Source organism: Pezoporus occidentalis, unplaced genomic scaffold (genome assembly GCF_034315485.1).
Source record: "Pezoporus occidentalis ecotype Australia unplaced genomic scaffold, CSIRO_AGI_Poc_V1 ctg417, whole genome shotgun sequence".
In the NCBI taxonomy this organism is placed as follows: Eukaryota; Metazoa; Chordata; class Aves; order Psittaciformes; family Psittacidae; genus Pezoporus; species Pezoporus occidentalis.
Genome location: NW_026915744.1, coordinates 59,344 through 87,187, shown reverse-complemented (window position 1 = coordinate 87,187; position 27,844 = coordinate 59,344). Strand labels below are relative to the sequence as shown.

The 27,844-nt window shown below is 62.5% G+C and overlaps 1 protein-coding gene and 1 long non-coding RNA gene across 3 annotated transcripts; both read right to left on the bottom strand.

The window, feature by feature from the left end:
• Positions 1-49: 49 nt before the first annotated feature.
• KIRREL1 (kirre like nephrin family adhesion molecule 1) lies at positions 50-27,844 on the bottom strand. 2 transcript variants are annotated; one of them, XM_062634158.1, is made up of 16 exons: positions 27,628-27,844; positions 8,976-9,125; positions 8,804-8,881; positions 7,789-7,938; positions 5,625-5,782; positions 5,388-5,538; positions 4,536-4,641; positions 4,280-4,428; positions 4,075-4,202; positions 3,869-3,995; positions 3,674-3,774; positions 3,383-3,581; positions 3,124-3,231; positions 2,864-3,003; positions 2,409-2,486; positions 50-2,295 (listed from the first exon to the last, which is right to left on the bottom strand). In XM_062634158.1, the coding sequence occupies exons 1-16, from the start codon at positions 27,683-27,685 to the stop codon at positions 1,834-1,836; spliced, it is 2,343 nt and encodes a 780-aa protein (XP_062490142.1). In that variant the 5' UTR covers positions 27,686-27,844; the 3' UTR covers positions 50-1,833. The 2 variants fall into 2 exon arrangements, with proteins under 2 accessions (XP_062490142.1, XP_062490143.1); XM_062634159.1 differs by lacking the exon at positions 8,804-8,881.
• Positions 21,525-23,099, bottom strand: LOC134171683 (uncharacterized). Its single transcript, XR_009967698.1, has 3 exons — positions 22,826-23,099; positions 22,739-22,782; positions 21,525-22,694 (listed from the first exon to the last, which is right to left on the bottom strand). It is a non-coding gene; the product is annotated as an uncharacterized LOC134171683 (long non-coding RNA).

The following is a 27,844-nucleotide window of genomic DNA, read 5'->3' as shown; positions in this document are numbered from 1 at the left end:
CCACCCCACCGCGCTGCTCCCGCGGGACAGAAGCGACCCACAGACCCCCTTTTTGGACCATTTATATTTATATATATATATAAAAAAATTAAATATATATAATATATCGTGTTTAAGACTAAAAATATAGTACAGAATATTTAAAAACAAAAGGAAAGGAAAAGGAAACATAAAAAATGGGGAGGTTTTGGGGAGGGGGGGCTCACAGATACGTGTCTCTGGGGTCTAAACCAGCCTGTGCTAAGGAAGGGGCCCCTCACCCGGAGCTTTGGGGGGCTCCCATGGCCGGGGGGGGGGGGGGTGTCCCTTCCCCACCCCGGGGGAGGTTGGATTTAAAGCTTCAGCTTCTTGGTGCGGCGCCCGGGGTGGCTGGTCCCGTGCTGCTGCGGGGGTATTGCTATCGGTGTGGGGTGCAGCACCCCAAAACGGGGCTGTCCCCCCCCCCCAAGGATGCAGGGGAGGGTTTGGGGGTGTTGGAGGGGGGGGGTAAATCAGGCACCATTGCAAGAAATGGCACGTGGTCCTGCAGTCGGAGGCTCCGGCTGGGTGCTGACAGTACCTTGTGGGGGGGTGAGGAGGAGAAGAGGGGTGTGGGGAACCCCCAAGATGTGCTGGATCTGCCCCCCCCCCCCCCCCTCCCAACCCTCCCAGCAGCCCCTTGGAATCGTACCTGGCTCCAGGGGTGCGCAGTGGGGTGGGGACCATGATGCGCATCCCCATGATGCAGATGGGGACAGAGCTCGTACCTAACCCTGGGAGGGGGGGCTGCAGGGGCCCAGGTGTGGGGCTCGCCATCCCAAAAGCCCATCCTGTGCCTCCAGCCTTCCTCCAAAGCTCATCGCACCCCCAGCTCACTGTGGGATATTGGGGTCCCCATCGCCCTGGTGCCTCCCTGCTCCCACCAGCTCGGTCCATGGCTCCATTGGATCACCAAACCCTTGGGAATGTTCCAGGGATGGGCTTGTGGAGCAGTAACCCTTGCTGGAGGCCTGAGGGGTGCTCCCTCCCCCATTTACACCTGTATATACATTCAGAAGAGGGACCCCCCTATCCCCACATCAGTGGGACCAATGGGGTGTTCTTGGGGTGGGTTTGGGGTGACACCAGCGAGGCAGAACCTGGAACCACTGCCCATGCCCCGCTCTGAGCGTGCAGAGAGTGGGGGTCTGCAGCACCCCGGGACCCCTGATGGGAGCGCAGGGCTGGCAGTGGGATGGATGGGAAAGGGGAAGCCGGCCCCAGGTGCAGGCTGTCCCCAAAATCAAGGCACAGGGAATGGGAATGGGCTGGGATGGGGCTTTTTTTGGTGTTGCCTATATGTCTGTACCTACAGCCACGTGTGCACACACATATAGTAGCTCCCTCACAGGGATGGGATGGGATTTGATGGATGGGAATGGGATGGGATGGATGGGAATGGGATGGGATGGATGGGGATGGGATGGGATGTGCAGCCCCTCGCTCCTGCAGAGGAGCTGGATCAGGGGACCCATGGAGGAAGGCTCCCGCCCCACAGAGCTTTGGAAAGGATCCGGGGGGATCCGCGTGGACCCGCACGCACACGCTGAGGCTGGGGGGGAGCGGGATCAGTGGGGTTGGTGCCCCCCAACCCTCTCCCTCCATTGGGAAGGTACCAAACAGAAAGAACCAGGATGAATGGAAGCTCGAAGTGCCCAGGGCGCATCCCCAGGGGCAGGGCGACGCTTGGAGCCCAGCCACCGGCGGAGGAGCGGCAGGAGGGTCAGGATGAGCCCCTGAATATCAGGGGACAGTCGTGAGGTACCTGTGGGACCCCCCTTTTTTGTGCCTGTGCCTCCCATCCCCTGCGCGCCCTCAGACGTGCGTCTGCATCCGCTGCTGGAAGCGCTGCCCGTAGTCCGAGTGCTGGGAGGTGTAGGAGAAACGCGTGGCGCTGCTGTACTTGCCCATGGGGTCGTAGGCATCGTAGGGCGCCCGCTCCATGCTGGGGGGCTGCCCGTAGCCCAGCCGGTACGTGGGGTACGCGGCGCCGGCGGGGAACGCCGCGTGGCCGCCGTAGTTCTCATAGGAGAGCTGGCTCGCGGTGTCGCCGCCGGGCGCGGGGCCGGGCGCCGGGGCGGGCTCCGGGGTGTATTCGGCGGCGGGGCCCCGGCTGTAGGTGCTGAGCTGAGCGTAGCCGCTGGAGTGCGAGAGGCGCGAGGGCGGGCGCGTGTCGAAGCGCCCGGCGCCCGGTGCCCGGTAATCGGCGTAGAGCACGGTGCGGGAGGACGGGCGGTCCTCGTGAGCGCGCACGTTGTAGTAGCCGTTGGTGGGGTCCTGGTTGGGAAGGGGGGGGGGGGAGAAAGGGGGTGATGGAGGGGATGAAAGGGAGGGAAAGGGGGCTCCGGGTCCTTCTGCCTCCTCCCGCACACCCTGCCCCGGCACCGGACCTTGAGCTCGTACTCCTCGCGGGTGTCGATGGTGTCGCAGCGCAGGTCCTGCTTCAGGTCCACGTCGTCCTTGAATGACTGTGGGAGAGAGGGAAAGGGATGAGCTTGGTCCTCCACAGGATGGGGTGGGTTGAAGGGAGCTTAAAGCTCAGCCACTTCCAACCCGGGATATCATCCACTGGAGCAGGATGCTCCAAGCCCCTGTGTCCAACCTGGACTGGAGCAGTGCCAGGGATGGGGCAGCCACAGCTTCTTTCAACCCATTCCAGTTCCCCACCACCCTCACAGGGAAGAACTTCCCTATGTCCAACCTAAGTCCCCCTTGTTCCAGTTTGAACCCATCACCCCTTGTCCTATCGCTCCAGTCCCGATGGACTGATGAAGATATCGCTGATGAAGGCATCCTTGCTCCCATCTATCCCAGGGCAGGGAGGAGCCTGCGGGGTGTCCCTTACCGAGTAGATGGCCTTCATGACGCGGGTGGCCGTGGACACGCTGGCCGTGTCCTCCTCCCGGTCCGTGTGCAGCGTCAGCGGCTCCCTGTTCACGGTCTCCACCTTGATGTCCAGCTTGCGCAGGGTGACGTCCTTGCGGCCTGGGGACACGTGGGACCGGGCATGGATGGACACGGCCACCGTCAGCTTCCTCCCGCCCTGTCCCCATGGGTGGCATCCACTGCAGTGAGTGCAAACCCCCCCCCGTGCCCACCACTCACTTCCTTTCCGGCGCCGGTAGAGGAAGCAGGCGAGTGCCACGAGGAAGCTGATGACGAGGATGCTGGCCCCGATGGTGGCCCCGGCAATGATGCCCACGGGCAAAACCTCTACAGGACATGGGGAGACATTAGCTGGGGACAAGGGGACAGGGGCACTGCCAGGAGGTGGCCGCGGCATGATGGCTCCATTGCCTTTAACACCCAAGACTGAGCCTTCTTCCCAGCATCCCTGCATCCCGCGGTGCCATCCCGGTGCTACCTTTCTCCTCCAGTTGGATGATGGCTGTTCCCGGCCCGAAGCTGTTCCAGGCCGTGCAGTTGTAGCGGGTCTGGAAGTCTGCATCCATGACGTTGTTGATGGTGAGCGTGGAGAGGACACCGCTGCCCGTGTTGGTCCTCTCCACCGTGTACCGCTCCAGCGTCCCTGCCTCCAGGATGTTCTCCTTCCAGGCCCATGCCTGGCCATGACGGGGTGGGAAGAGGGGTTTGCATCAGCACCCTCAGCTCGGGGTCACTCCCAGCACCCCCACGTCCCCAGCAGAGCACTCACGATACGGTCCGGCGGCGGCGTGCTCCCGATGAAGCATTCCACCTTGCCACGGTCCCCGCGCACCGCGTACTGCACGGCCTCGCTCGAGATGATGGGGGGTCCTATGGGACACAAAGCGGGGGGGGCTTGACCTGGACCCCAGGCACTGCTCAGCACCCACCACGGGCCAGGCTCTGGTGGGGGGGACGCGCTCACCGTTGACGTAGAGGGTGACCTCGCGCTCGCCAACGCCGATGCGGGGCACGATGGCTTTGCAGATGTACTGCCCCGCGTCGGCTTGAGTGACGGACTTGAGGTACAACTGGTTGCTGTTGCTCAGGACCTGGGTGCAAACACCATCAAGGAGGGGGCACGGGGCACCCCCTGAGGCCCCCCATGCCATCTCACCCACCAGCCCGTACCATGTTGGACTCCTTCTTGGTCCAGGTGAGGGTGAGCGGTGGGTTGCCAGACCACACGCACGTCAGCGTCACGTCGGAGCCGATGTCCGTGACGGTGGGTTTGGGGTCCACCACGATCCGAGGCGCAACTGGAGAGGTGGGGACAGGGTGAGAGGAGGGTGCCAGGAGCCAGGGGGTGCCGGGGGTGTGGGGCTGCCCCACTCACAGTGCACGTCCACCAGCGTGCTGACGTTGGTGCTGCCGATGTCGTTGTGCACCTCGCAGGAGACGGGCTCCGTGAAGAAGGTGTAGTCCACCTGCGTGTCGTACTTGTTCTCCTTGGCGTCCTCGATGATCACCCCCCCTTTGGCCCACCTAGATGGGGGCAGACACCCAAGGTGGGCGCGTTTCAGCATCCCTGCCATTCCCATGGGATGCTGCGGCCAAGCAGGAGGTCGGGGAGGGAGCTGCTGCAGCCTCACCTGTAGCCTCTGATCTCAGGGTTGGCGGTGGCCATGCAGGTGAAGACAACTCGCTCGCCCTCCTGCACCGTCTGGGGCTGGATGGACAGGGTGACGGTCGGGGGGTCTGTGGGGAGGGCGGATGGAGAGGCACGGGCTCAGTGTGGCCCAGGGACAGGGGACAAAGGGACAGTCCCCCTCCCAGTGCTGCATTGCTTCTTTCCCATGCTGAGCAGGAGATGCCAAAAGCTTTGTGTGGGCACCCAGCATCCCTGCCCATTGTTGGTGCTGGCAGTGAGCACCCAGCATCCCTGCCCATTGTTGGTGCTGGCGGTGGGCACCCAGCATCCCTGCCCATTGTTGGTGCTGGCGGTGGGCACCCAGCATCCCTGCCCCTTGTTGGTGCTGGCATTGGGCACCCAGCATCCCTGCCCATTGCTGGTGCTGGCAGTGAGCACCCAGCATCCCTGCCCATTGTTGGTGCTGGCGGTGGGCACCCAGCATCCCTGCCCATCACGGGTGCTGGCATTGGGCACCCAGCATCCCTGCCTGCTGTGGGTGCTGGCGGTGGGTACCCAGCATCCCTGCCCACTGTTGGTGCTGGCGGTGGGCACCCAGCATCCCTGCCCATCCCTGGTGCTGGCGGTGGGTGCAGAAGCTTCCCGCAGCAGCCACTGGAGGTCGGTGTTCTCCACTGAGTCCCATTTCAGCCACCGACCGGATGGGCGCATCCCGATGGACACAACCCCTGTGCAGGAGCCCAGCTTCACCGCTGGGGCTGGGATACCCACGCACCCCAAAAGCTCATCTCCAGCGCCCCCAGCGCCACCACCAGCACCAGGAACCATCGCGCCCCTCCCGGCATGAACTCACGGTGAACATTGAGCTTGACGAAGGTCTCCTTGCCCGCCGGGATGGCATCGTTGGTGCTGCGGCAGGAGAACACCCTCCCGATGTCCAGGTCCGTTGGGTTGATGGCCAGTTGGCTCGTGGTTGTCTCCCTCTTGCCATCGGCCAACACCTCCTGCAAGGAGACGGGGTGGTCCCATGGCTCCCAGCACGGTGCTGGGGATGCGGGGTGGTGCTGAGGGATGGATGTGGGTGCGGTACCGTGCTGGTGATGGCTCCATCCTGCTGGAGCCCGTCGCGGTACCAGACGATGGTGGCCGCTGGCTTGGCGCTGCGGGCCCGGCACGTCAGGTTGTACGGGGTCCCCGCACGGAGCAGGATCTCGGGGGCTCCATCGATGGTGGGGTCCTCGGGGGGGACTGGGGAGGACACAGGGGACACGGTGGGAATGGGGACGGGGTAGTGGGGTGGGCAGAGACGGGGTGTCCTTGTGTCAGGGACCCCAGCACCCACAGGAACCTCCTCCATGCCTGCTGGCCTTGGCAGTGCAGGGGAAAGGTTGGACCGGATGAGCTTAAAGCTCTTCTCCAACCTGGTCACTTCCATGACTGAATGCCCGGGGAAGGAGGGTGAAGAGGGAAATAAAGAAAGAAAGAAGGAAAAGCAGCAATCCCTGCCCTCCCCCCCCCCATTCCTGCGGCGTTTCTGCTGCAGCTCCGGCATTTTCTTCCCTTTTCCCAAGCCACAAAAGTTGGGAAATCCAAGTTCCTGCCAGCGGTGCCACAGCTCATAGGCGTCAACAGAGAGGGAGGCATTAAAGATAACAGCGCTGGAGGCTGCCGGAGGGAACGGGAGGCACAGGCAGAGCCGGCGCTTCCCACACTGCTGCCTGCGTGGCCCTGGGACATGGGGGGGACATGGGGTACAATGGGGGTCAAGGGGTAGAATGGGGGTCAAGGGGTATGGGGGGGACATGGGGTATTGTGGGGTCATGGGGTACAATGGGGAACATGGGGTACAAGAGGTACAGGGGACATCTGGGGTATGGTGGGGGACATGGGGTATGGTGGGGACACGGGGTACAACAGGGGACATGGGGTACAATGGGGGACATGGGGTATGGTGGGGACATTGAGTACAATGGGGGACATGGGGTATGGTGGAGGTCATGGGGTATGGTGGGGACATGGGGTACAATGGGGGACATAGGGCATGGTGGGGGTCATGGGGTATGGTGGGGGTCATGGGGTATTGTGGGGACATGGGGTACAATGGGGGACATGGGGTATTGTGGGGACATGGTGTACAATGGGGGATATAGGGTATGGTGGGGGTCATGGGGTATGGTGGGGACATGGGGTATTGTGGGGACATGGGGTACAATGGGGAACATGGGGAACAAGGGGTACAGAGAGGACCTGGGGTATGGTGGGGGACATGGGGTATGGGGGAGACATAGAGTACTGTGGGGGACATAGGGTATGGTGTGGACATGGGGTATGGGGGATATGGTGTATGGTGGGGGTCATGGGGTATGGTGGGGACATGGGCTATTGTGGGGACATGGGGTACAAGGGGTACAGGGGGGACCTGAGGTATGGTGGGGGACATGGGGTATGGGGGAGACATAGATTACTGTGGGGGACATAGGGTATGGTGTGGACATGGGGTATGGTGTGGACATGGGGTATGGGGGTCATGGGGTATGGTGGGAGACATGGGGTACAATGGGGGGACATGGGGTAAAATGGGGGATGTGGGGTATGGTGGGGGTCATGGGGTATGGTGGGGACATGGGGTACAACGGGGGACATGGGGTACAATGGGGGACATGGGGTATGGTGGGGGTCATGGGGTATGGTGGGGACATGGGGTATTGTGGGGACATGGGGTACAATGGGGAACATGGGGTACAAGAGGTACAGGGGGGACCTGGGGTATGGTGGGGGACATGGGGTATGGGGGAGACATAGAGTACAGTGGGGGACATAGGGTATGGTGTGGACATGGGGTATGGGGGTCATGGAGTATTGTGGGGACATGGGGTATTGTGGGGACATGGGGTACAATGGGGAACATGGGGAACAAGGGGTACAGAGAGGACCTGGGGTATGGTGGGGGACATGGGGTATGGGGGAGACATAGAGTACTGTGGGGGACATAGGGTATGGTGTGGACATGGGGTATGGGGGACATGGGGTATGGTGGGGGTCATGGGGTATGGGGGTCATGGGGTATGGTAAGAGACATGGGGTACAGTTGGGGACATGGAGTACAGTGGGAGACATAAGGTATGGGGTATGGGGGGACATGGGGTAGAATGGGACACCTGGGTTACGGGGGGCCATGGAGTACAGTGGACAGGAGGCACGGACATGGGGAACGGCAGGGACGCGGCGGTGCCCCCCTTGGGGCTCTCACTCACTGAGCACGGTGAGCTTGGCGCGGCGCGAGCGCAGCGCAGCCTCGGTGGCCTGGCACTCGTACACAGCGTCATCGGAGAGCTCGGCGTCGCTGATCTCCAGGTTGTACTGCCCCGAGTCCGCCGTGCCCACGATGCGGTACCGCGGCCAGGCTGCGGGCAGCGCAGGGCACGGCGTCACCCAGCGCCTCGGAGCCCCTTCCCCACCCTCTGCCCATGGAGCAGCAGCTCCGGGCCCTTTGGGTGCAGCCTGGGCAGAGCCGGGGGCTGCCTGCACCCAGTGCCAGCCCCAGGGGGGACAGGGGATGGGGGGGGGGGGGGCTGGTGAATGTGGGTGCTCAGTGCCCGCAGGGACCCCAGTGCGTGCAGGGACCCCAGCGTGTGTGGGGATCCCCATGTGTGCAGGGACCCCAGTTTGTGCAGACCCCAGTGCATGCAGGGACCCCCATGTGTGCAGGGATCCCAGTTTGTGCAGAGACCCCAGTGCATGCAGGGACCCCAGTGCATGCAGGGATCCCAATGTGTGCAGGGAAGCTCATGTGTGCAGGGACCCCAGTGCATGCAGGGACCCCTATGTGTGCAGGGACCCCCATGTGTGCAGGGACCCCAGTGCATGTAGGGCCCCCAGTGTGTGCACAGACCCCAGTGTGTGCAGGGAACTCAGTGCATGTAGGGACCCCAATGAGTGCAGGGACCCCATTGCATGCAGGGACCCCAGTGTGTGCAGGGACCCCAATGTGTGCAGGGACCCCAGTACATGAAAGGGCCCCAGTGTATGCAGGGACCCCAGTATGTGCAAGGACCCCAATGCGTGCAGGGACCCCAGTGCATGCAGGGACCCCAATGTGTGCAGGGACCCCAGTGCGTGCAGGGACCCCAATGTGTGCAGGGACCCCAGTGCGTGCAGGGACCCCAGTGCATGCAAGGACCCCAATGCGTGCAGGACCCCAGCGCATGCAGGGACCGCAGGAACACCAGTGAGCGCAGGAAGGAGCAGAGCACAGGCACCCATCCCTACCCCATGCTTCGCTGCTGGGGCCCATGCCATGAGCCCCACCGCAGCCGGGATCGCTGCACAGGGAGCTGGGAGCAGGCTCTGCAGGAGATGCAGCGCTCAATGAGAGCCCCCCCCCATGCAGTGCCAACCCCTTCCCCGCACGCTCACACCCCCGGGGCTGCCCCACGGGTACCTTTGAGCCCCTGCCCCATGCCCAGGGCGAGGCCGTCCTTGGTCCATTGCACGATGCCGGAGTAGTTGAGCACCACGCAGGAGAGGACGATTCTGTGCCCGGCCACCACGGTCTGGTCCTCGGGCTCCTCCACGAACCGCGTCTGCAGCGCTGCGGGCGGAGGAGGGTGCTGAGCCAGGGCGCGGGGTGCGCTGCACGCCCGGTGCTCCGTCATGGCCCCATTCCCATAGGAGAGCTCTGCTGGGGCTTGCGGTCGGCATCGATCCCGGTGCTCCATCACGCGGCCAGCGCGGATCGAGCGGGGGGGGCCGGGGCAGGGGTGGGGATGGGGATCAGGAGGGCAGAGGGAATGGGGCATCGCAGGCAGGGATGAGGGCAGCGGGAATGGGGCATCGCAGGCAGGGATGGGGAGCATGAGGGCAGCAGGAATGGGGCATCGCAGGCAGGGATGGGGAGCAGGAGGGCAGTGGGAATGGGGCATCGCAGGTGGGGATGGGGAGCAGGAGGGCAGTGGGAATGGGGCATCGCAGGCAGGGATGGGGAGGAGGAGGTCAGAGGGAATGGGGCATCGCAGGCAGGGATGGGGAGCATGAGGGCAGAGGGAATGGGGCATCGCAGGCAGGGATGGGGAGGAGGAGGTCAGAGGGAATGGGGCATCGCAGGCAGGGATGGGGAGGAGGAGGTCAGAGGGAATGGGGCATCGCAGGCAGGGATGGGGATCAGGAGGGCAGAGGGAATGGGGCATCGCAGGCAGGGATGAGGGCAGCGGGAATGGGGCATCGCAGGTGGGGATGGGGATGGGGATCAGGAGGGCAGTGGGAATGGGGCATCGCAGGTGGGGATGGGGAGCAGGAGGGCAGCGGGAATGGGGCATCGCAGCTGGGGATGGGGAGCAGGAGGGCAGCGGGAATGGGGCATCGCGGGGAGGAGCCGCCTCGTCCTGGGGGTTTCTCCATGGAAAGGCTTTTCCCTGAAATATCCAACTGATTTCCGCTGTGGAGCAGGATTGGGGGAGGCAGAAATCCCTTGGGATGCGCGAGCTGTGGGTAATGGAGCTGCTGTGTGCCTGGGTTGGGCCTGGCACGGCACGGAACAGCATGCTGGTGCTGGCACAGGCTGGGATACAGCAATCCATGGGGTCTGGAGCTGGAGACACCCCAAGATCCATGTGTGGTATCCGCAGGTGCCAGGCTGTGCTGGCAGGCACCCCCAAAGCCCCAGGATGGGGCACCCTAGGATGCGGTACCCTGGGATTGCTGGCACAGGACACCCAGCATCCCTGGGATAGGGTACCCCAGGATCCCTGGGACCTGGTAACCCTGGGATCGCTGGAACATGGTACCCAAAATCCCTGGGATGGGGTACCCCCAAAATCAGGCATCAAAGCATCCCCTGGATCCTTGGGACTTGGTATTCCAGGATCCCCAGGATAGGGCATCCCTGGCATGAGGTACCCAGGGATCCTCAGGATGGGGTACCCCCAGACCAGGCACCCCAGGATCCCTGGGTTAAGGTACCAGGAAGGGAGACAGAGCAGGGATGCAGGCAGGGAAGGAGGTAACAGGAGTGGGAGAGGCGGGGGAAGGAGGGGAGGGATGGAGCAGGGATGGGGGGAGCCGGGGGGGTGGGAAATAAAGCGCAGAGCGGAGATCAAAGCGGAAGGTGCCTGGAGAGAGGTGGGAGCGAGGGAAGATCAGAGAGGGAAGAGGGAGCAGGAGCAGCAGACAGCAAGGGGGGGTGGGGGGGGTGTGGACAGGACTCCTGCAGCCCCCTGCCTGCATGGCATGGGATAGGGTGGGATGGGATGGGATGGGGTGGGGTGGGATGTGGGTGATGATCTCAGCAGTTGAAGGTGACAGTGACAGGCAACGAGGACGTGGATGCTCTGCCCTCCTCCAGCCGCGCCAGCATTCCCAGTGCAGAGCATCCTGCCCCAGCATTCCCAGTGCAGAGTATCCTGCTCCAGCATTCCCAGTGCAGAGCATCCTGCCCCAGCATTCCCAGTGCAGAGTATCCTGCCCCAGCATTCCCAGTGCAGAGCATCCTGCTCCAGCATTCCCAGTGCAGAGTATCCTGCCCCAGCATTCCCAGTGCAGAGTATCCTGCTCCAGCATTCCCAGTGCAGAGCATCCTGCCCCAGCATTCCCAGTGCAGAGCATCCTGCTCCAGCATTCCCAGTGCAGAGCATCCTGCCCCAGCATTCCCAGTGCAGAGCATCCTGCCCCAGCATTCCCAGTGCAGAGCATCCTGCCCCAGCATTCCCAGTGCAGAGCATCCTGCCCCAGCATTCCCAGTGCAGAGCATCCTGCTCCAGCATTCCCAGTGCAGAGCATCCTGCCCCAGCATTCCCAGTGCAGAGCATCCTGCTCCAGCATTCCCAGTGCAGAGTATCCTGCCCCAGCATTCCCAGTGCAGAGCATCCTGCTCCAGCATTCCCAGTGCAGAGCATCCTGCCCCAGCATTCCCAGTGCAGAGCATCCTGCTCCAGCATTCCCAGTGCAGAGCATCCTGCCCCAGCATTCCCAGTGCAGAGCATCCTGATCCAGCATTCCCAGTGCAGAGCATCCTGCCCCAGCATTCCCAGTGCAGAGCATCCTGCCCCAGCATTCCCAGTGCAGAGCATCCTGATCCAGCATTCCCAGTGCAGAGCATCCTGCCCCAGCATTCCCAGTGCAGAGCATCCTGCCCCAGCCCGGCTGCTAATCCTGGCACTGGATAACCGGGAGCCGCAGGGATTGAGGCTGCAGCACCCTGGGAAGCAGCTCCGTGAAGGATGCTCCGTGATACCCACCCGGTGCAGAGGGGATGTGACCCCTACATCCAGCACCGAAACACCCATGGATGGGACCCTCCTGCACCCTACATCCTCAGGGCAGGGGGCAGTGGGTGCTGGTGTCACCCCTTTGGGTGCTTGGTCACCAGCTGGGTTTTGGGGTGCAGCAGGCTCCTGCTTCCCTCCCCTTTTTGGGTGCCCCAGGGGACCCGGGTGGGGGCTTTGAGTGTTTCCCCCCCAAACACCCTCCCCTTCGCTGCCCATCCTGCTGGGAATGGGGGTGTTCAGTGTGGATGTGGGGCCTGTGGGTGCGGGGGAGGCCTCGGCACAGCCATAGCCGAGAATTCCGTGTTATGGGGCCTTGACACGGCAAGGGAGAGACGGCGCTTCCCGAGGGCTGGGGCCCAAAAGGCAAAGGGTGCCCCCCCCATCACCATGTCCCCCCATCACCGTGTCCCCCCCATCACTGTGTGTCCCCCCATATCACCGTGTCCCCCCCATCACTGTGTGTCCCCCCATATCACCGTGTCCCCCCATCACTGTGTCCCCCCATCACTGTGTGTCCCCCCATCACTGTGCCCCCCATCACTGTGTCCCCCCATCACTGTGTGTCCCCCCATATCACCGTGTCCCCCCATCACTGTGTCCCCCCATCACTGTGCCCCCCATCACTGTGTGTCCCCCCATCACTGTGTCCCCCCATCACTGTGCCCCCCCATCACTGTGTCCCCCCGTCACTGTGTCCCCTCATCACTGTGTGTCCCCCCATCACTGTGCCCCCCATCACTGTGCCCCCCATCACTGTGCCCCCCCATCACTGTGTGTCCCCCCATCACTGTGCGTCCCCCACAGCACTGTGTGTCCCCCCTATCACCGTGTCCCCCCCATCACTGTGCATCCCCCCCATCACTGTGTCCCCCTCATCACTGTGTGTCCCCCCCATCACTGTGTCCCCCCATCACTGTGTCCCCCCCATCACCGTGTCTGCCACATCACTGTGTCCCCCACTTCACCATGTCCCCCCATCACTGTGTCCCCCCGTCACTGTGTCCCCTCATCACTGTGTCCCCCCATCACTGTGTGTCCCCCCATCACTGTGTGCCACCCCATCACTGTGTCCCCCCCAATCACTGTGTCCATCCCCCCCATCACTGTGCCCCCCCAATCACTGTGTCCCCCCCATCACCATGTCCCCCCCATCACTGTGTCCGTCCCCCCCATATCACCGTGTCCCCCCATCACCATTACCCCCTGTCCCTCTGCCCCAGCCCTGGCACCATGGCATGGTGTTTGCATCACGGTGGCTTTGGGCTCTGAGCAAGCACGTGCATGGGTGCACACACGGGTACCTGCGTGTGTGTGTGCATGGGAATGCATCCGTGTGCAAGGGAATGTGCTGGAGTATGTGCTTGTGTGCACGGGAATGTGCATGGAGTGTGCATGGCACCACGGGCCTGCGTGCATGGGAGCACAGACGTGTGCACGTAACATGTCTATGTGCATGGGAACGTGCCTGTGTGCATGGGAACGTGCCTGTGTGCATGGGAACGTGCCTGTGTGCATGGGAGCACAGACGTGTGCACGTAAGAACATGCCTATGTGCATGGGAACGTGCCTATGTGCATAGGTATGTGCCTGTGTGCATGGGAACGTGCCTGTGTGCATGGGAACGTGCCTGTGTGCATGGGAGCACACACACGTGTGTGGGAATCCACATGTGCGCATGGGAATGCATCCATGTGTGCACGGGAATGTGCCTGTGCGCAGGGGGGTGGGTCCCTGCGGGGTCCCCGTGGGGGTCTGAGTGCCCGTGGCTGAACCCACACCTGCCCCACGCCTGCCCCACGCCAGCCCCACACCTGCCCCACGCCAGCTCCACGCCTGCCCCACACCAGCCCCACACCTGCCCCACGCCAGCCCCACACCTGCCCCACGCCAGCCCCACGCCTGCCCCACACCTGCCCCACACCAGCCCCACGCCAGCCCCACACCTGCCCCACGCCAGCCCCACGCCTGCCCCACACCTGCCCCACACCAGCTCCACACCTTCCCCATGCCAGCTCCACACCTGCCCCATGCCTGCCCCACACCAGCCTCACTTCTGCCCCACACCAGCCCCCACGCCTGCCCCACGCCAGCCCCACTTCTGCCCCACACCAACCTCACGCCTGCCCCACGCCAGCCCCACACCAGCCCCCACGCCAGCCCCACACCTGCCCCACACCAGCTCCACACCTGCCCCACGCCAGCCCCACTTGTGCCCCACACCAGCCCTACTTGTGCCCCACACCAGCCCCCACGCCTGCCCCACACCAGCCCCACTTGTGCCCCACACCAGCCCCCACGCCTGCCCCACGCCAGCCCCACACGTGTCCGCGGGCGCTGGGGCGCTGGAGCCGCATCCCAGCCCCGTCTCCCTCCATCGCCCAGGCGCGGGGCTGCCGGAGCCCCGGGGCGGCCGCTCCCTCCCTCCCTCCCTCCCCTGCCGCTCTTAAGGCCGGGTTCAAAGCCGAGCCCTGGATGCGCGCTGACAGCTCTCAGATGGAGCCAAATCCCCGCACCGGAGGCTTTGCTTTGGTTATTATTATTTCATCTCCCCCCCGTGCTCCTCTCGCTCCTTCCGATGGAAGCTTTCCCCCTTCCCTCTGCCCCAGTCCTTCCCTTCCATTTATACCGGGGGCAAACAGAGAGAGGGAAGGGGGAAAGCAGCCCCTCCGCCGGCTTCATTCCGCGGCGGAGAAAAGAGGATTTGGTGATTTGGCTTCCTCGGGGCTCTGCCCGGCACAGCAGCATGGGAGGGATGAGGCATCACTGCCCCCATCACCACCGCTGCCCCCATTCCCCAGCGCCCCAACCCGCTCCTCACCCAACCCAGGCTAAAAGGCACCAAGAACTGGATCCAGGGGAAACTGAGGCAGGGATGGGGCAGCGCCACGGGACCTGATGGATCCCACCGGGAACGGGGATGCAGCCGCGGTGGGTCCCATCCTGGCGGGTGCTGGCAGCGTGGTGCCGCTCCTCGCCGCCGGCGGGATGTGCCGGTGGAGATGTGATTATCCCTGGCACATCCCGGCGCTCCCCCCCGCTCCCGTGTCGGGGCTATTTTAGGCTCCATCAATTTGGGGCTTTCAGCTGAAGCCGGTGACATCTCAGGGCAGGGATGTGTGGGGCTGGGACCCCCCCGCCCTGCTGCACCCCATCCTGAACACAGGGATGCGGAGCAGGGCTGCAATAAGGCTTCCCAGTGGGATCCTCGCCTCGGGGGTGCCCCCCCACCATCTCCCGCAGCATTCCTGGTCCTGGCAGGAGCCGGCCCCGCGCTCCCAGCAGTAAATGGGTGTTTGCTGGAGAAGGTCCCTGCTGCCACCACCAATTTATGAAGCTCCTTTGCCGAGGTCATCCCGGCACGACAGCGCCAGGCAGGAACGGGCCGAGCCGGGCGCTCGGGAAGAGCTTGGCAGGAGGAGCCGCTTCCGCTCCTTGTTGGGAGCCGCTCAATGCCCTCTTCTATTCTCTTCTCTTCCCTCTTGGCTTTTGAACACGAGCGGAGCCCGGTGGCGGGGGGGGGGGAATGGGAAGCCCTGGAACGGTGCTGCCGAGGGTACCAGCAGCCGGGATGCATCCCCATCCCAGCCCCACCACTGGGGGCTCAAAGCTCCATTATCCCCCCCCCCCCCCCGGCTCCATTAGCAGCCCCCGGCGCATCCTCATCACAAAGGCATCGACCCCATTTGACCAAAATCTCTCTCCCATAATCCCGCTCTGATTGACATTAATTGAATATTCCTATCCTTTAATTCCTTATTAATTGAATCCCGCAGCCGCTGCTCCGTGTTGTGCGGGGAGCTGGCAGCATCCCCACTGTGCCAGCATCCTCCGTGCCCGGTTCTCCCTGTCCCTGTCTCCATCCCCATCCCGTTGCCTCCGGACCCTTGGCCCTGGCTCTGCTCCCGGGTCCTCCCCATCCCGGCGGGAACGGAAAGTATTTCAACACCATCATATGACGCCAGCGCATCGCTGGCGAGCGCCCAGCGGGTGCTTGGGAGGCACCGGGATGGGGCCTCATCCAGCCGGGTCCCCTCAGCACCATCCCGGGGGGGGATCAGCCTCTGATCCCCTCTGCAAGGGCACAACTGGGGTGGTTTTACCCCAAACCCTTCCTGAAAGGGGGTGAACCAGGCATGGGGGGTACTTTGGGAGACCCCAAACCCATCATGGACCCCCCCCTCCTCCCCATGGCTTTGCTGTGCCTCAGTTTCCCCCCGGGCTGCTGTTGGGGCTGCTCCGTGCCTCCCGCTCCGCTCCCAGAGCCGGTGGTCGGGAATCTCTCCAGGGAAAGGATGCTCCAGTTATTTTCATGTTTTAAAAGGCAAAATTATCAAAACAAATGAGGAGGAGATTGGTTCCCCTCCTCCTCCCCTCCCAGCTCCCAACAGCAGCCGGTCCCATTGGCCGTGCCCCCCCAGCACAGCATCCGCTGGGATACTGGGATGGGCACCCACGGTGACCCCATCTCCTCCACGTCCCCATCCCTCTGCCTCGGTGCTGGCTTCTCCCATAAGCTCATTTCCACCCCCCAGCCCGGTCGCCAGCGCTGGTGACACCAATCTCACAACAAACCGAGCAGCTCATTTCCCATCCCATCAAATATTCCACCTCCATTATTCCCAGGGCAGGGAACGGGGGCTGCCGCGCCGCCACCTCCGTGTTGGATGTGGTACCCTGGGTACCGCTGCCTGGGGAGCATCCCCCGGTTGCCATGGTCACAGGAGGTGCTGGTCCTCCTGGGGAAACTGAGGCACGGGGCTGAGCGAGATGGATGGGAGATGGGGAGCTCATGCAGCTCCTCTTCCCAACCCATCCCTCTGTTTTCCACCTTTTCTGATGGAAGAGGGGCCGAGGCCCCGGGTCCTCATTAGACGCAGGGTGAAAATACACAGCCCGGGCACCACGCAAACCCAGTTCCAATTAAAATCTCTTTGGGAAGAGGCATAAATACCGGGGGAGCTGACGTGCTGGAATTGGGTTCTAGTTCGCCTTCCCGAGGAGCCTTAAATATTCCCCTTCTCGTAATACTAATATAAACCAAAAATGAACTCCCGGCTTACGAAACAACATCTAAATTCCCCTCGTAATTACATTACTTTCAGCGCTGCAAAGATGCCAATAAAACATAAACCAGAGCTGGGCAGAGGGAGAGGAACTCGGGAAGGAATGGAATGAAGTGCTCCAGTGTGGCATGGCAAAGGAGCCAGGGGGGGCTGGGCTCCCCATTGCTGCCCCATGGCCTCCAGCCCAAGGGTCCATCTCCCCCCCTCAGCGTCCCAAGGGCCACCAATAGGATGCCCACATCCTGCTCCTGCCCCCCAAGTCAAGGCTGGGGGGATTGGGGGGGTGCCTTTGTCTCGCTCCCCCCCCCCACGCTGGGGCAGGACCCAAAGTTGATGGAAAAGCTCCGGCCCCTTTTTCCTGCCGTTAATCCCGGTGAAAGGGGGCAGCCAGGCAGAAAGACAAAGGGCTCGGTGGGCCCCGTGTGGGGCGAGGGCAGGCACGGGGACAGGGGGACATGGGGGGCACGGGGACAGGGGAACAGGGAGACATGGGGGCAATGGGGATGACAGGGGGGCAATGGGGATGACAGGGGGGCAATGGGGATGACAGGGGGACATGGGGGGAATGGGGGGCACGGGGACATGGGGACACATGGAGGGAACAGGGGGGACGGGGAACATAGAACCAGTGGGAAAGGGTTGAAAGGGGCAACGTGGGGACATGCACTGGACGTGAGCTTGTATGGAGCATGTGTATGTGTGTGTATATGTGTGTGTGTGCGTGTGCATGTGTGCATGTGTGTGTGCATGTGTGTGTGTATATGTGTGTGTGTGCGTGTGCATGTGTGTGTGCGTGTGTGTGCGCATGTGTGTGTGTGCATGTGTGCGTGCATGTGTGTGTGCAAGTGTGTGCGTGCATGTGTGTGTGTGCATGTGTGTGTGTGTGTGCGTGTGCGTTTGTGTGTGCACATGTGTGTGCGTGTGTGTGTGCATGTGTGTGTGTGCATGTGTGTGTGTGCATGTGTGTGCATGTGTGTGTGTGCGTGTGTGTGCGTGCGTGTGCGTTTGTGTGTGCACATGTGTGTGCATGTGTGTGTGCATGTGTGCGTGTGCATGTGTGTGTGCATGTGTGTGCATGTGTGTGTGTGCGTGTGTGTGCATGTGTGTGCGTGCGTGTGCGTTTGTGTGTGCACATGTGTGTGCACGTGTGTGTGCATGTGTGTGTGCATGTGTGTGTGCGTGTGCATGTGTGTGCATGTGTGTGTGCATGTGTGTGTGCACATGTGTGTGCATGTATGTGTGTATATGTGTGTGTGTGCGTGTGTGCATGTGTGTGTGCATGTGGGTGTGCATGTGTGTGTGCATGTGCATGTGTGTGTATATGTGTGTGTGCATGTGTGTGCGCATGTGTGTGTATATGTGTGTGTGCATGTGTGTGTGCGTGTGTGTATATGTGTGCGTGCATGTGTGTGTGCATGTGTGTGTGCGCATGTGTGTGTGCATGTGTGCATGTGCATGTGTGTGTGCATGTGTGTGTATATGTGTGTGTATATGTGTGTGTGCGTGTGCGTGTGTGCGTGTGTGCATGTGTGTGTGCATGTGTGTGTATATGTGTGTGTGCGTGTGCATGTGTGTGTGCATGTGTGTGTGCACATGTGTGCATGTGTGTGCGTGCGTGTGTGCATGTACGTGTGTGCATGTGTGTGTGTGCATGTGTGTGTGCATTTGTGCATGTGTGTGCGTGCATGTGTGTGCACGTGTGTGTGCATGTGTGTGTGCATGTGTGTACATGTGTGTGTACATGTGTGTGCACATGTGTGCATTGTGTGCGTGCATGTGTGTGTGCATGTGTGTGCACATGTGTGTACATGTGTGTGCATGTGTGTGTGCACGTGTGTGCACATGTGTGTGCGTGTGCATGTGTGTGTGCACGTGTGTGCACATGTGTGTGCGTGTGCATGTGTGTGTGCACGTGTGTGTGCATGTGTGCATTGTGTGCATGTGTGTGCATGTGTGTGCACGTGGGTGTGCATGGGTGTCTGCTGTGTGTGTGTGCATGTGTGTGTGTGCGTGTGTGTGCATGTGTGTGTGTGCATGCGTGTGTGCGTGTGTGTGTATGCGTGTGTGTGCGTGTGTGTGCATGTGTGTGTCTGCATGCGTGTGTGCATGTGTGTGTGTACATGTGTGCACATGTGTGTACATGTGTGTGCATGTGTGTGCATGCGTGTGTGCATGTGTGTGTGCATGTCTGTGTGTGTGTGTCTGTGTGTTCCTGTGTGTGCATGTGTGCGCGTGCATGCGTGTGTGCATGTGTGTGTCTGCATGCGTGCGTGCATGTGTGTGTACATGTGTGTACATGTGTGTGCATGTGTGTGCATGCGTGTGTGCATGTGTGTGCGTGTGTGTGCATGTGTGTGTGCACGTGTGTGCATGTCTGTGTGTGTGTGCATGTGTTCCTGTGTGTGCATGTGTGTGTGTGCATGCGTGTGTGCATGTGTGTGCGTGTGCACATGTGTGTGCATGTGTGCATTGTGTGCATTGTGTGCATGTGTGTGCACGTGGGTGTGCATGGGTGTGTGCTGTGTGTGCATGTGTGCGTTTGTGTGTGAGCGTGTGCATGCCTGTGTGTGCATGTGTACATGTGCATGCGTGTGTGCATGTCTGTGTGTGTGTGTTTGTGCGTGTGCATGCATGTGTACATGTGCGCGTGTGTGTGCATGTGTGTGTGCCTGTGTGTGCATGTGTGTGCCTGTGTGTGCTTGTATGTGCATATGTGTGCACTGTGTGTGTGCCTGTGTGTGCTGTGTGCTCGCACGGGAACAGCCGTGTCCAGGAGCTGGGCCCCCGCTCACATCCATGCACACGCATGTGCACACACATGTGCAGCCGTGTGCACAGACACCCTGTACCACCCTCGCGCCCTGCAGCACCCTAGGGTGGCGTGGGGGGGGGTGGGCGATCTGAGCTGCCTTCACCCCAGCCCTCCTCCTCCTCCTCCTCCTCCCTACCCAAGGCCTGTGCTCCAGATGTGCGGGACGCTCCAGATGTTGCTCCCAACCGGGTTTCCTGGGGTCACCCCCCCCCATCCCGCACCCTTGGGTTCAGCGCATCCCTTGGCCCCCCCATCACCACACAAGGGCCTGGCAGAGCACACCCCCCCCCCCCATGTTCCTTCTCCCCCCTCCGGGTGCTGGGGCTGCCAGCGCTGCTCCATTGGCTGGAGTTCCATTAATTTGTGGAATATTCCTGGTTGGAACAATGTCTAATTAAGACTTTTGTTTGTGAGTGCAAGCAGGGGGGGGTTGCTTTGGGAAAAGGGAAGGGGGGAATAAAGATCCCAAATCATTAATGAAGGGGGGGGGATTGTTCTGGCATCCTTCCGCCCCTACAGATGTCTTAATGAGACAGCGCTTAATAATAATGGGATTATCATCCCCATTGAAGCAGGACGGGCAGCTGGGAGAGCACGAGGAGGCGCCCAGCAGGGCCCCTGCATCCCTATGGATGGACTAGGGTGAACCGGGAGCGACCCTAAGGGATAGGGAAGGCGTGGGGGTGATGGAAACTGTGCCTCGGTTTCCCCACGGGCAGCTCAGCTCAAAGGTGGTGCTGGCGAGCAGGGGGGGGTGAGGAGAGGAGGTTGGATTCCATGGGTTTAATAAAACCCCCGAATCCAGGAGGAAATAGGTTGGAAAAGAAGGGAGAGAAAATCGATGGGGCTGGGGCTGGGTCCCGGCCCTGCTCCCTCCTTGCTCTGTTCCAGCAGGCAGGAATTTCAGCTCCTTCCCCCCCATCCATCACCCCCCCCCTCCAAGCTGCCCCTCAGCATCCCCAGTGCATCCACATCACATCCCAACTGCCATGTGCTCTGGGAGGCCCCATTTGGGATAAGCTGGGGGGGGGGTCCCGTGGATATCGGAGGTCAGCGTCCCCCCCACACATCACCCCAGTGCTGGGGTCCCCACAGCGAGCACCATGTGAGGGGACACAGGGCAATGGGAGACCCCGGGTTTGGGGAGTCACAATGAGGGCGACCCTGGGTTTGGGACACACGATGGGTTTAGGGGGTTGCAATGGGGTGTCCCTATGTTTGGGGGTCGTCACAATGCGGGTGCCCCTGGTTTTGGGGGGGGGTGTCAATGGGGTGTCCCAATGTGTTCCGGGGGGGGGCCGCAGCTCCCCAACCCTTCCCCCGGGCTCTGCAAGCGCTGCTCAGGAGGAGCCGGAGCCGGAGCGGAGGGAGCAGCCCTGGCTCCCGCTCCCGCTCCTGCGGTCGGAGCCCAGCGATGATCCCACAAGCCTGGAATTTGAGGAATTTCCTGCCAAGGCTCTGGAAGACGAGGGAGAGAGCGAAACCCCTGCGTTAACCCTGCGCTGCCCGGGGGAGCGCGGCGGGGCCGGGGCCATGCGGGGGCACGTTCAGCGCTGGGGGGGGCACATTCAGCTTTAGGGGGCCACATTCGGCTTTAGGGGGGCCACATTCGGCTTTAGGGGGCCACATTCAGCGCTGCGGGTGCCGCTGGCAGCTCCCACATGGAGCCGGACGGAGGGTCCGGGCCCTGCACTGATGTGGGAAGCAAAGCGCTTCGTGCCTCGGTTTCCCCATTGCCACCCTCCTGCTGTGCCCCAAGGAGGCCCCCAGCACTCAGCGCATCGTCTTGTGCCCCCCCCCCCCCCAACTGAGACCAGGGGGGGCTCAGCACCCCCAAGCCCTCGTTGGGACACGCAATGGGGCTCTGTGTGCCCTGAACCAAGGCTGGTGGTGGTGTGGGATGGAAAATCCTTTCCCAAAGGGTTAGAACTATGGGTTTGTATCAACTATGGGTTTATATCAGCTATGGGTTTATATCAACTATGATTTTATATCAAACACACTTGAGAGACTGAGGGGGGGTCATAAAAGAGCTAAAAGGGCATGGAGGGAGCAAGTGAGAATGCAGCTGGAGACCCCCCACCCCTGTACAGGGTTCAGAGGGGCCCATTCTGCCCAGGGCAGCGACGGGAGCTGGGCACCAGCCTCGCTTTACCCTCAGCACTGGGCTGTTCCCATCCCCAGCACCGGTACCCATGAGGACAGACTCAGCATCAACCTGGGCAAGGGGCAGCCTGGGTGCCCCCATCCCACAGCTCCCATGGGATGGGGCTCACGGGGCATCCCCATGCGCTGGCGTTGCAGCCTTCCTCCTGCTCCTCTGCATCACCCCGCTGCCCCCCGCAGCTCCCGGTGATGCTCCTGCGCCCCATTGCACCCCATGTGCTCCTTGCACACTCCCTTGCACACTCGCCCACCCGCACACACTTTCCTGGCTCCTTTTCTTCGCCGTTCCTATGGCAACCCCTCCAAGGCACAACCGCTCTCCGACTGGAAATAAAAGTTGTTTTTCCTCCCCTCCTCCTTTACTCCACTCTTCTCCCCCCCCCCCCCCCTTATTTTGATTTCCATTTGGATCATAATCCGCCCGTTGCCATGGCAGCGCTGGCAGCCCTTTATGTCCCAGCCCTTGCAGAAAAGGCCTCTCTCCCCCTTTTTGCCTTCCCCAAGTGGGTTTGCTCCTTAAATCCCCTCCTTCCTGCCATCCCCTTGCAGCAGCGAGCCCGGGATCCAGCCCGGCACCAGGACCTGGCGTCACCGGCTGCGCCACGTCCGACGCTGTGCCGATGGGACCTCAGTGGCGGGTGGGTGGAAAGGAGCTTGGCTTCCAACTCCCAGCCCCGACAGATGCATCCCAGAGAAGTCCAGGCTGGATCCTGGAGCACAGCTCCAGCCCTTTTCCAGATACCCTTAACTCTGCCCATTGCTCGGATGCTCCTGAGCATCCTCCTCTGTGGGTTGGTACCCAGTGGTTCCTCATCTGAGCATCCTTCCCTATGGGCTGGTACCCAATGGTTCCTCATCTGAGCATCCTTCTCTATGGGCTGGTACCCAAGAGCATCCCCACTCAAAGCATCCTCCACTGTGGACTGGTACTCAGGGATTCCTCATCTGAGCATCCTTCCCCATGGTTTAGTACTCAGGGATTCCTCACCCAAGCATCCTCGCCTGTGAGCTAGTACCTGGGAGGGTTCCTTGCCTAAGAGTCTCTTCCATGAGCTGGTACTTGAGAGGTTCCTCACCACAGCATCCTCCCCACGGGCTGGTACCCACAGCATCCTCACCCGAGCATCCTCCCCATGGGCTGGTACCCACAGCATCCTCACCCGAGCATCCTCCCCATGGGCTGGTACCCACAGCATCCTCACCTGAGCATCTTCCCCATGGGCTAGTACCCACAGCATCCTCACCCGAGCATCCTCCCCATGGGTTGGTACCCACAGCATCCTCCCCATGGGCTGGTACCCACAGCATCCTCACCCAAGCATCCTCCCCATGGGTTGGTACCCACAGCATCCTCACTCGAGCATCCTCCCCATGGGCTGGTACCCACAGCATCCTCACCCAAGCATCCTCCCCATGGGTTGGTACCCACAGCATCCTCCCCATGGGCTGGTACCCACAGCATCCTCACCCAAGCATCCTCCCCATGGGTTGGTACCCACAGCATCCTCACTCGAGCATCCTCCCCATGGGCTGGTACCCACAGCATCCTCACCCAAGCATCCTCCCCATGGGTTGGTACCCACAGCATCCTCCCCATGGGCTGGTACCCACAGCATCCTCACCCGAGCATCCTCCCCGTGGGCTGGTACCCACAGCATCCTCACCCAAGCATCCTCCCCATGGGCTGGTACCCACAGCATCCTCACCCAAGCATCCTCCCCATGGGCTGGTACCCGACGCTTTCCTCTCTCTCATCCTATCCGGAGGGTGCCATGGAGGGAAGCGCTGTGGCTCCCGCTGGCAGCACAGCCGGATCCCTCCATCCCCTCCACCTTGCCCGCGCTGTGCCCGCTCCTGGCTGGGAGCAGGAGGTTATGAAAATGAGCTGCGTGCCCAGGAGACTGTAATTATCTGCTAAGTGCGAAAGCTGGAGTGATTAATTAAGAGATAATAAAAAGAAAAGGAGGCTGGAGAGGGAATAACGGATGCTTTGATGATAAAACCTGAGGTAAGGCAAGCAATTAGGGGAATCTTTATGGAGCGCTCGCTATAATCCCTGCGTGGCGGGGGGCTGGACGCATGGATGCACGGACAGACCCACGGCCGAGCAGAGAGGCCAAACAGCCTCCGTGTGCCCCAGCGCTCTGGCATCCCTCGGGATCCACTCAGTGGGATGAGGAGGATCCCAGGTAGGATGTAGGCCAGGAGGACAAGCTGGTTTGGGATTGAGCCAATCCTGAATAAAAGGGTGGGAATCTCAGCTCTAGTGGGAGAGAGGTGCCCAATGACACCAGTTCCACACCCAATGGGTGCATTCCTACCCGATGGACCCATGGACGGCTCCGGATCCCGGAGGCAAGAGGCAGGATGATGCTGGGCGCTCCGTGGCCGGGCTGGCTGCCTCCCCGCCGGCACCGGCTGATTCAACCCTGGCACAGGCTGCCCGGGCAAGTCCCGGCACGGGGCTGCGGCTGCCACGGCAGAGCCCATGCAGCCGGCTCCAAAGGCAGTGGGGCTGGATCCGGACCCTTCCATGGGGCTGCGGCGCATCCCTGGCTCCCACATGGGAAGACGGAGCAGTGCCCGTGGGGAGACGGGGACAAGGGGCTCCGTCCCCTTCCCTCCTGCTCCGGAGATGGAAAAAGCATCGGCAAAAGCCAACAGCCCCGATCCCAGTTGCCAAAATGGTTTCCTGCAGGATGGCTGCGGGACCCACCGTGGTTCCATCCCCTCCACTGAAGGGCTTTGGGGACAGGGGACCCCAGGGGTACAATGGGGGTGACCTGGGGTCCTGCCCTGCACTGCTGGCTGCTGAACACAGTGAGGACAACCCGGAGCCAGGGATGGATCCATGGGAACAGCTCTGGAATGAGGGCATGTGGATGGTGGGGTCACCCCAGGCAAGGAGGGAACCCCAGGATGGGGGCCACCACTGGTCCCACAGGCAGGGTGGGATGAACCGGGCAGGGTTTGTGTGTCCCTATCCTGCCCCCCACCGCCACATCTCAGCCCTGGAGCATCTTTTGTGGCCTTTATTACCCTGCAGCAGCCAATGGTCATCTTTAAGATACATCACGGCCATGGTGACGTGCGGGACCCAAGCTGCCACCAAGGGGGGACAGGCAGGTCCCCACCACCCTCCCCAGCACCACTGGAACCTTCCCTTGCCTCCTTCCCCCTTGTGCAGCCACCGAGTGCATCCACAGCCTGGGCTGGGGCCAAGCAGGGTGGCCTGTGCCTCGTCCCCATCCCTTCCTATCCTGTCCCCATCCCTCCTGCCCCATCCCCATCCCTCCTGCCCTGTCCCCTTCTCTCCTGCCCTAGAAATCTGGGGCCAAGTGGCTACATCCCTCCATCCAAGCCCCATCCAAGCCCCATTCAAGCCCCATCCAAGCCCCATCCAAGCCCCATCCAAACCCCATCCAAGCCCCATCCAAGCCCCATCCAAACCCCATTCAAGCCCCATTCAAGCCCCATTCAAGCCCTATTCAAGCCTCATCCAAGCCCCATCCAAGCCCCATCCAAGCCCCATCCAAGCCCCATTCAAGCCCTATTCAAGCCTCATCCAAGCCCCATCCAAGCCCCATCCAAGCCCCATTCAAGCCCTATTCAAGCCTCATCCAAGCCCCATCCAAGCCCCATCCAAGCCCCATCCAAGCCTCATCCAAGCCCCATCCAAGCTCCATCCAAGCCCCATCCAAGCCTCATCCAAGCCCCATCCAAGCCCCATCCAAGTCCCATCCAAGCCTCATCCAAGCCCCATCCAAGCCCCATCCAAGCCCGCCTGCAAAAGCCACCAGCAAAGGGACCATCCTGACCTCAAACCACCCGGTGCCACCCTGGCTCCTTCTGACGGTGCCTCCCAAGGCTCTGGGGCTCAGCCGGGGCATGCAGTGATCACGCCAGGCCTCAGCCCCACACATGAGCCCTGTGTCCCCCCCCTGCCACCCCCCCCATCACCCCCCTTCCCTCCCTTTCAGTTTGGCTGCTTTGGAGAGGGGAGGGAAGGGGATGGGGGAGGAAAAACCCACCGAGAGGAAGCGAATCACCCAGAAAATGAATAAATATTGCAATGCGAGGCGCAATCACGGCGAGTGATTGAAACGGGGGGGAAGAAGAATGGGATTCATTTAGGGAAGATACAGGGAATTATGTAGGGAGAAATGAAGAGGGATGAAACCCATCCAACATCTCAGCGTGCAGGGATGTGAATGGCACCAACACCCCCCAGCTCCTGGGGCCTGGAGAGGGGGGGGAACCCAAATTCTCCCCCCCCCCCCCCCAACAGCACCCAGCTTGGAAGCAAGAGGCAAACTTGGCAATGGGGAGCACGATGGGATGGGGTTGCTCGGGTGGGAATTGGGGGTCACAGGGACACCACCCCCCCCCAGCCGGTAGCTGCTGTTGGGAATCTCCCTCTTCCCAAGCAGCGATGCCAGAGCCGGGCCCCTCTCACCGACGGGATCCACATGGCACAGGGCGGGAGAGCGGCAGCTTTTGTTCCTGGGAGGGCAGCGGAGCCCCACGGCGCGGGGGAGCCTGGGACGTGCCCCCCCCCGGCCCCCTATAAGAGGCTTTACACGCTCCTTTAAACCCCGGGTCGAGTCGGAGCCTTTTTTCCCTCCTCCCGGCATCTTAGCAACGCCGCCTCCTTAATTAAAACTGAGATTGGATTTTGGAGCTGGGAAGGAGCCGGAGGCCGCGCAGGGGGGGGGGGATGAGGAGCGGGGGGGACGGGACCTGGGCACGGGGTAATGCCCAGCTCCAGCCCTGCTGGGACCTCAGCAGCGTGCTGCACGCATGGATCACATCCCCCGGCCCCTCATAGGGAGGCTGAGCTTTGGGGAGGCCCCGTGGGGCCGGGAGGGTGCCCCCCACCCAGCTCCTCCCGCTTGGCCTGACCTTGGCTACAGACACCCCCACCCCCCCCATGCCTCAGTTTCCCGAGAGGGTGCAGGGATTTGGGGGTCCGATCTGGGGGGTTTAATGCGGGGGGGGGGCAGCAACCTCTGGAAGGCAAATGGGGGGCAAAGGGGGCCCCATGCTGCCCCGAGCACGAGGAGTGGGAACTGGGGGCCTCAGAGACACCCACCCAGAGACACCCCCCCCCCCCCCCGATCCCCATGGATGGGCTCCCCACCAGCATCGCCGTGGCCGGGTCCTCACCACCCTCAGCCCTGGGTGTCCACCCACCCAAAAGACGGGGTGCCCAGGGCCGGGTCCCCATTGCTGGAGCACCCTGGGGTGCCCTCGACTCCTCCCCCCCCCCCTCCATTCCCACATCCCAGCCCCGCTGCTCACCCACACCCCTCATCCCGCACCACCGGCGGCACAGGGAGCCCCGCGGGCCCCCCCCCCAGCACCCAGATGAGGGGGGAACCCACAAGCCCTTGACCCCAGAGCGGGGCAGAACCGGTGGGGGGGAACCGGCGCATCCCCAGGGTGGGGAGAACCGGACGCGGCTCCGCCGGGACCCCCTCCTAACGGCTGGGGAGGGGCCCACGAGGAGCGGCCGCGGGGAACCGGGAGATGCTCCGGGGGTACGGGGGGGGGAGCCCAGCGGCCCCAGAACCCCCCGGCCCGACCCGCGCCGCCGGTTCCCGAGGGATCGAAGCCGCCGCGCTCCCCCCTCCCGGTCCCGTTCCCGTTCCCGTTCCCGTCCCGCCGGGATCGGAGCCGCTGCCCGCGGCGGGGCTGGAGCGGTGCCCGCGGAGTTGGGACTCGCACTTCGGGCGGCCCCGCGCTGCCCGGCGCCGCTCCCCGCTCCCGGTGCCCGGTGCCGGTACCCACCTTGCCCGCGGGTCCCGGCGGCGCTGAGCAGGCAGAGGAGGATGAGGAGGCTCCGCATGCTCCCGCCCCGGCCGCGCTCCGGGAGGGGGGTGGCCGCTGCCCCGCTCCGCGCCCGGAACCGGCCACAGCTCGGCCCGGGGGGGGGGCCCGGCACCGGCACCGGCACCGGAACGGCCCCGCTGCGAGCGCGAGAGCCCCGAGAGCGGCGGGGGCGGGG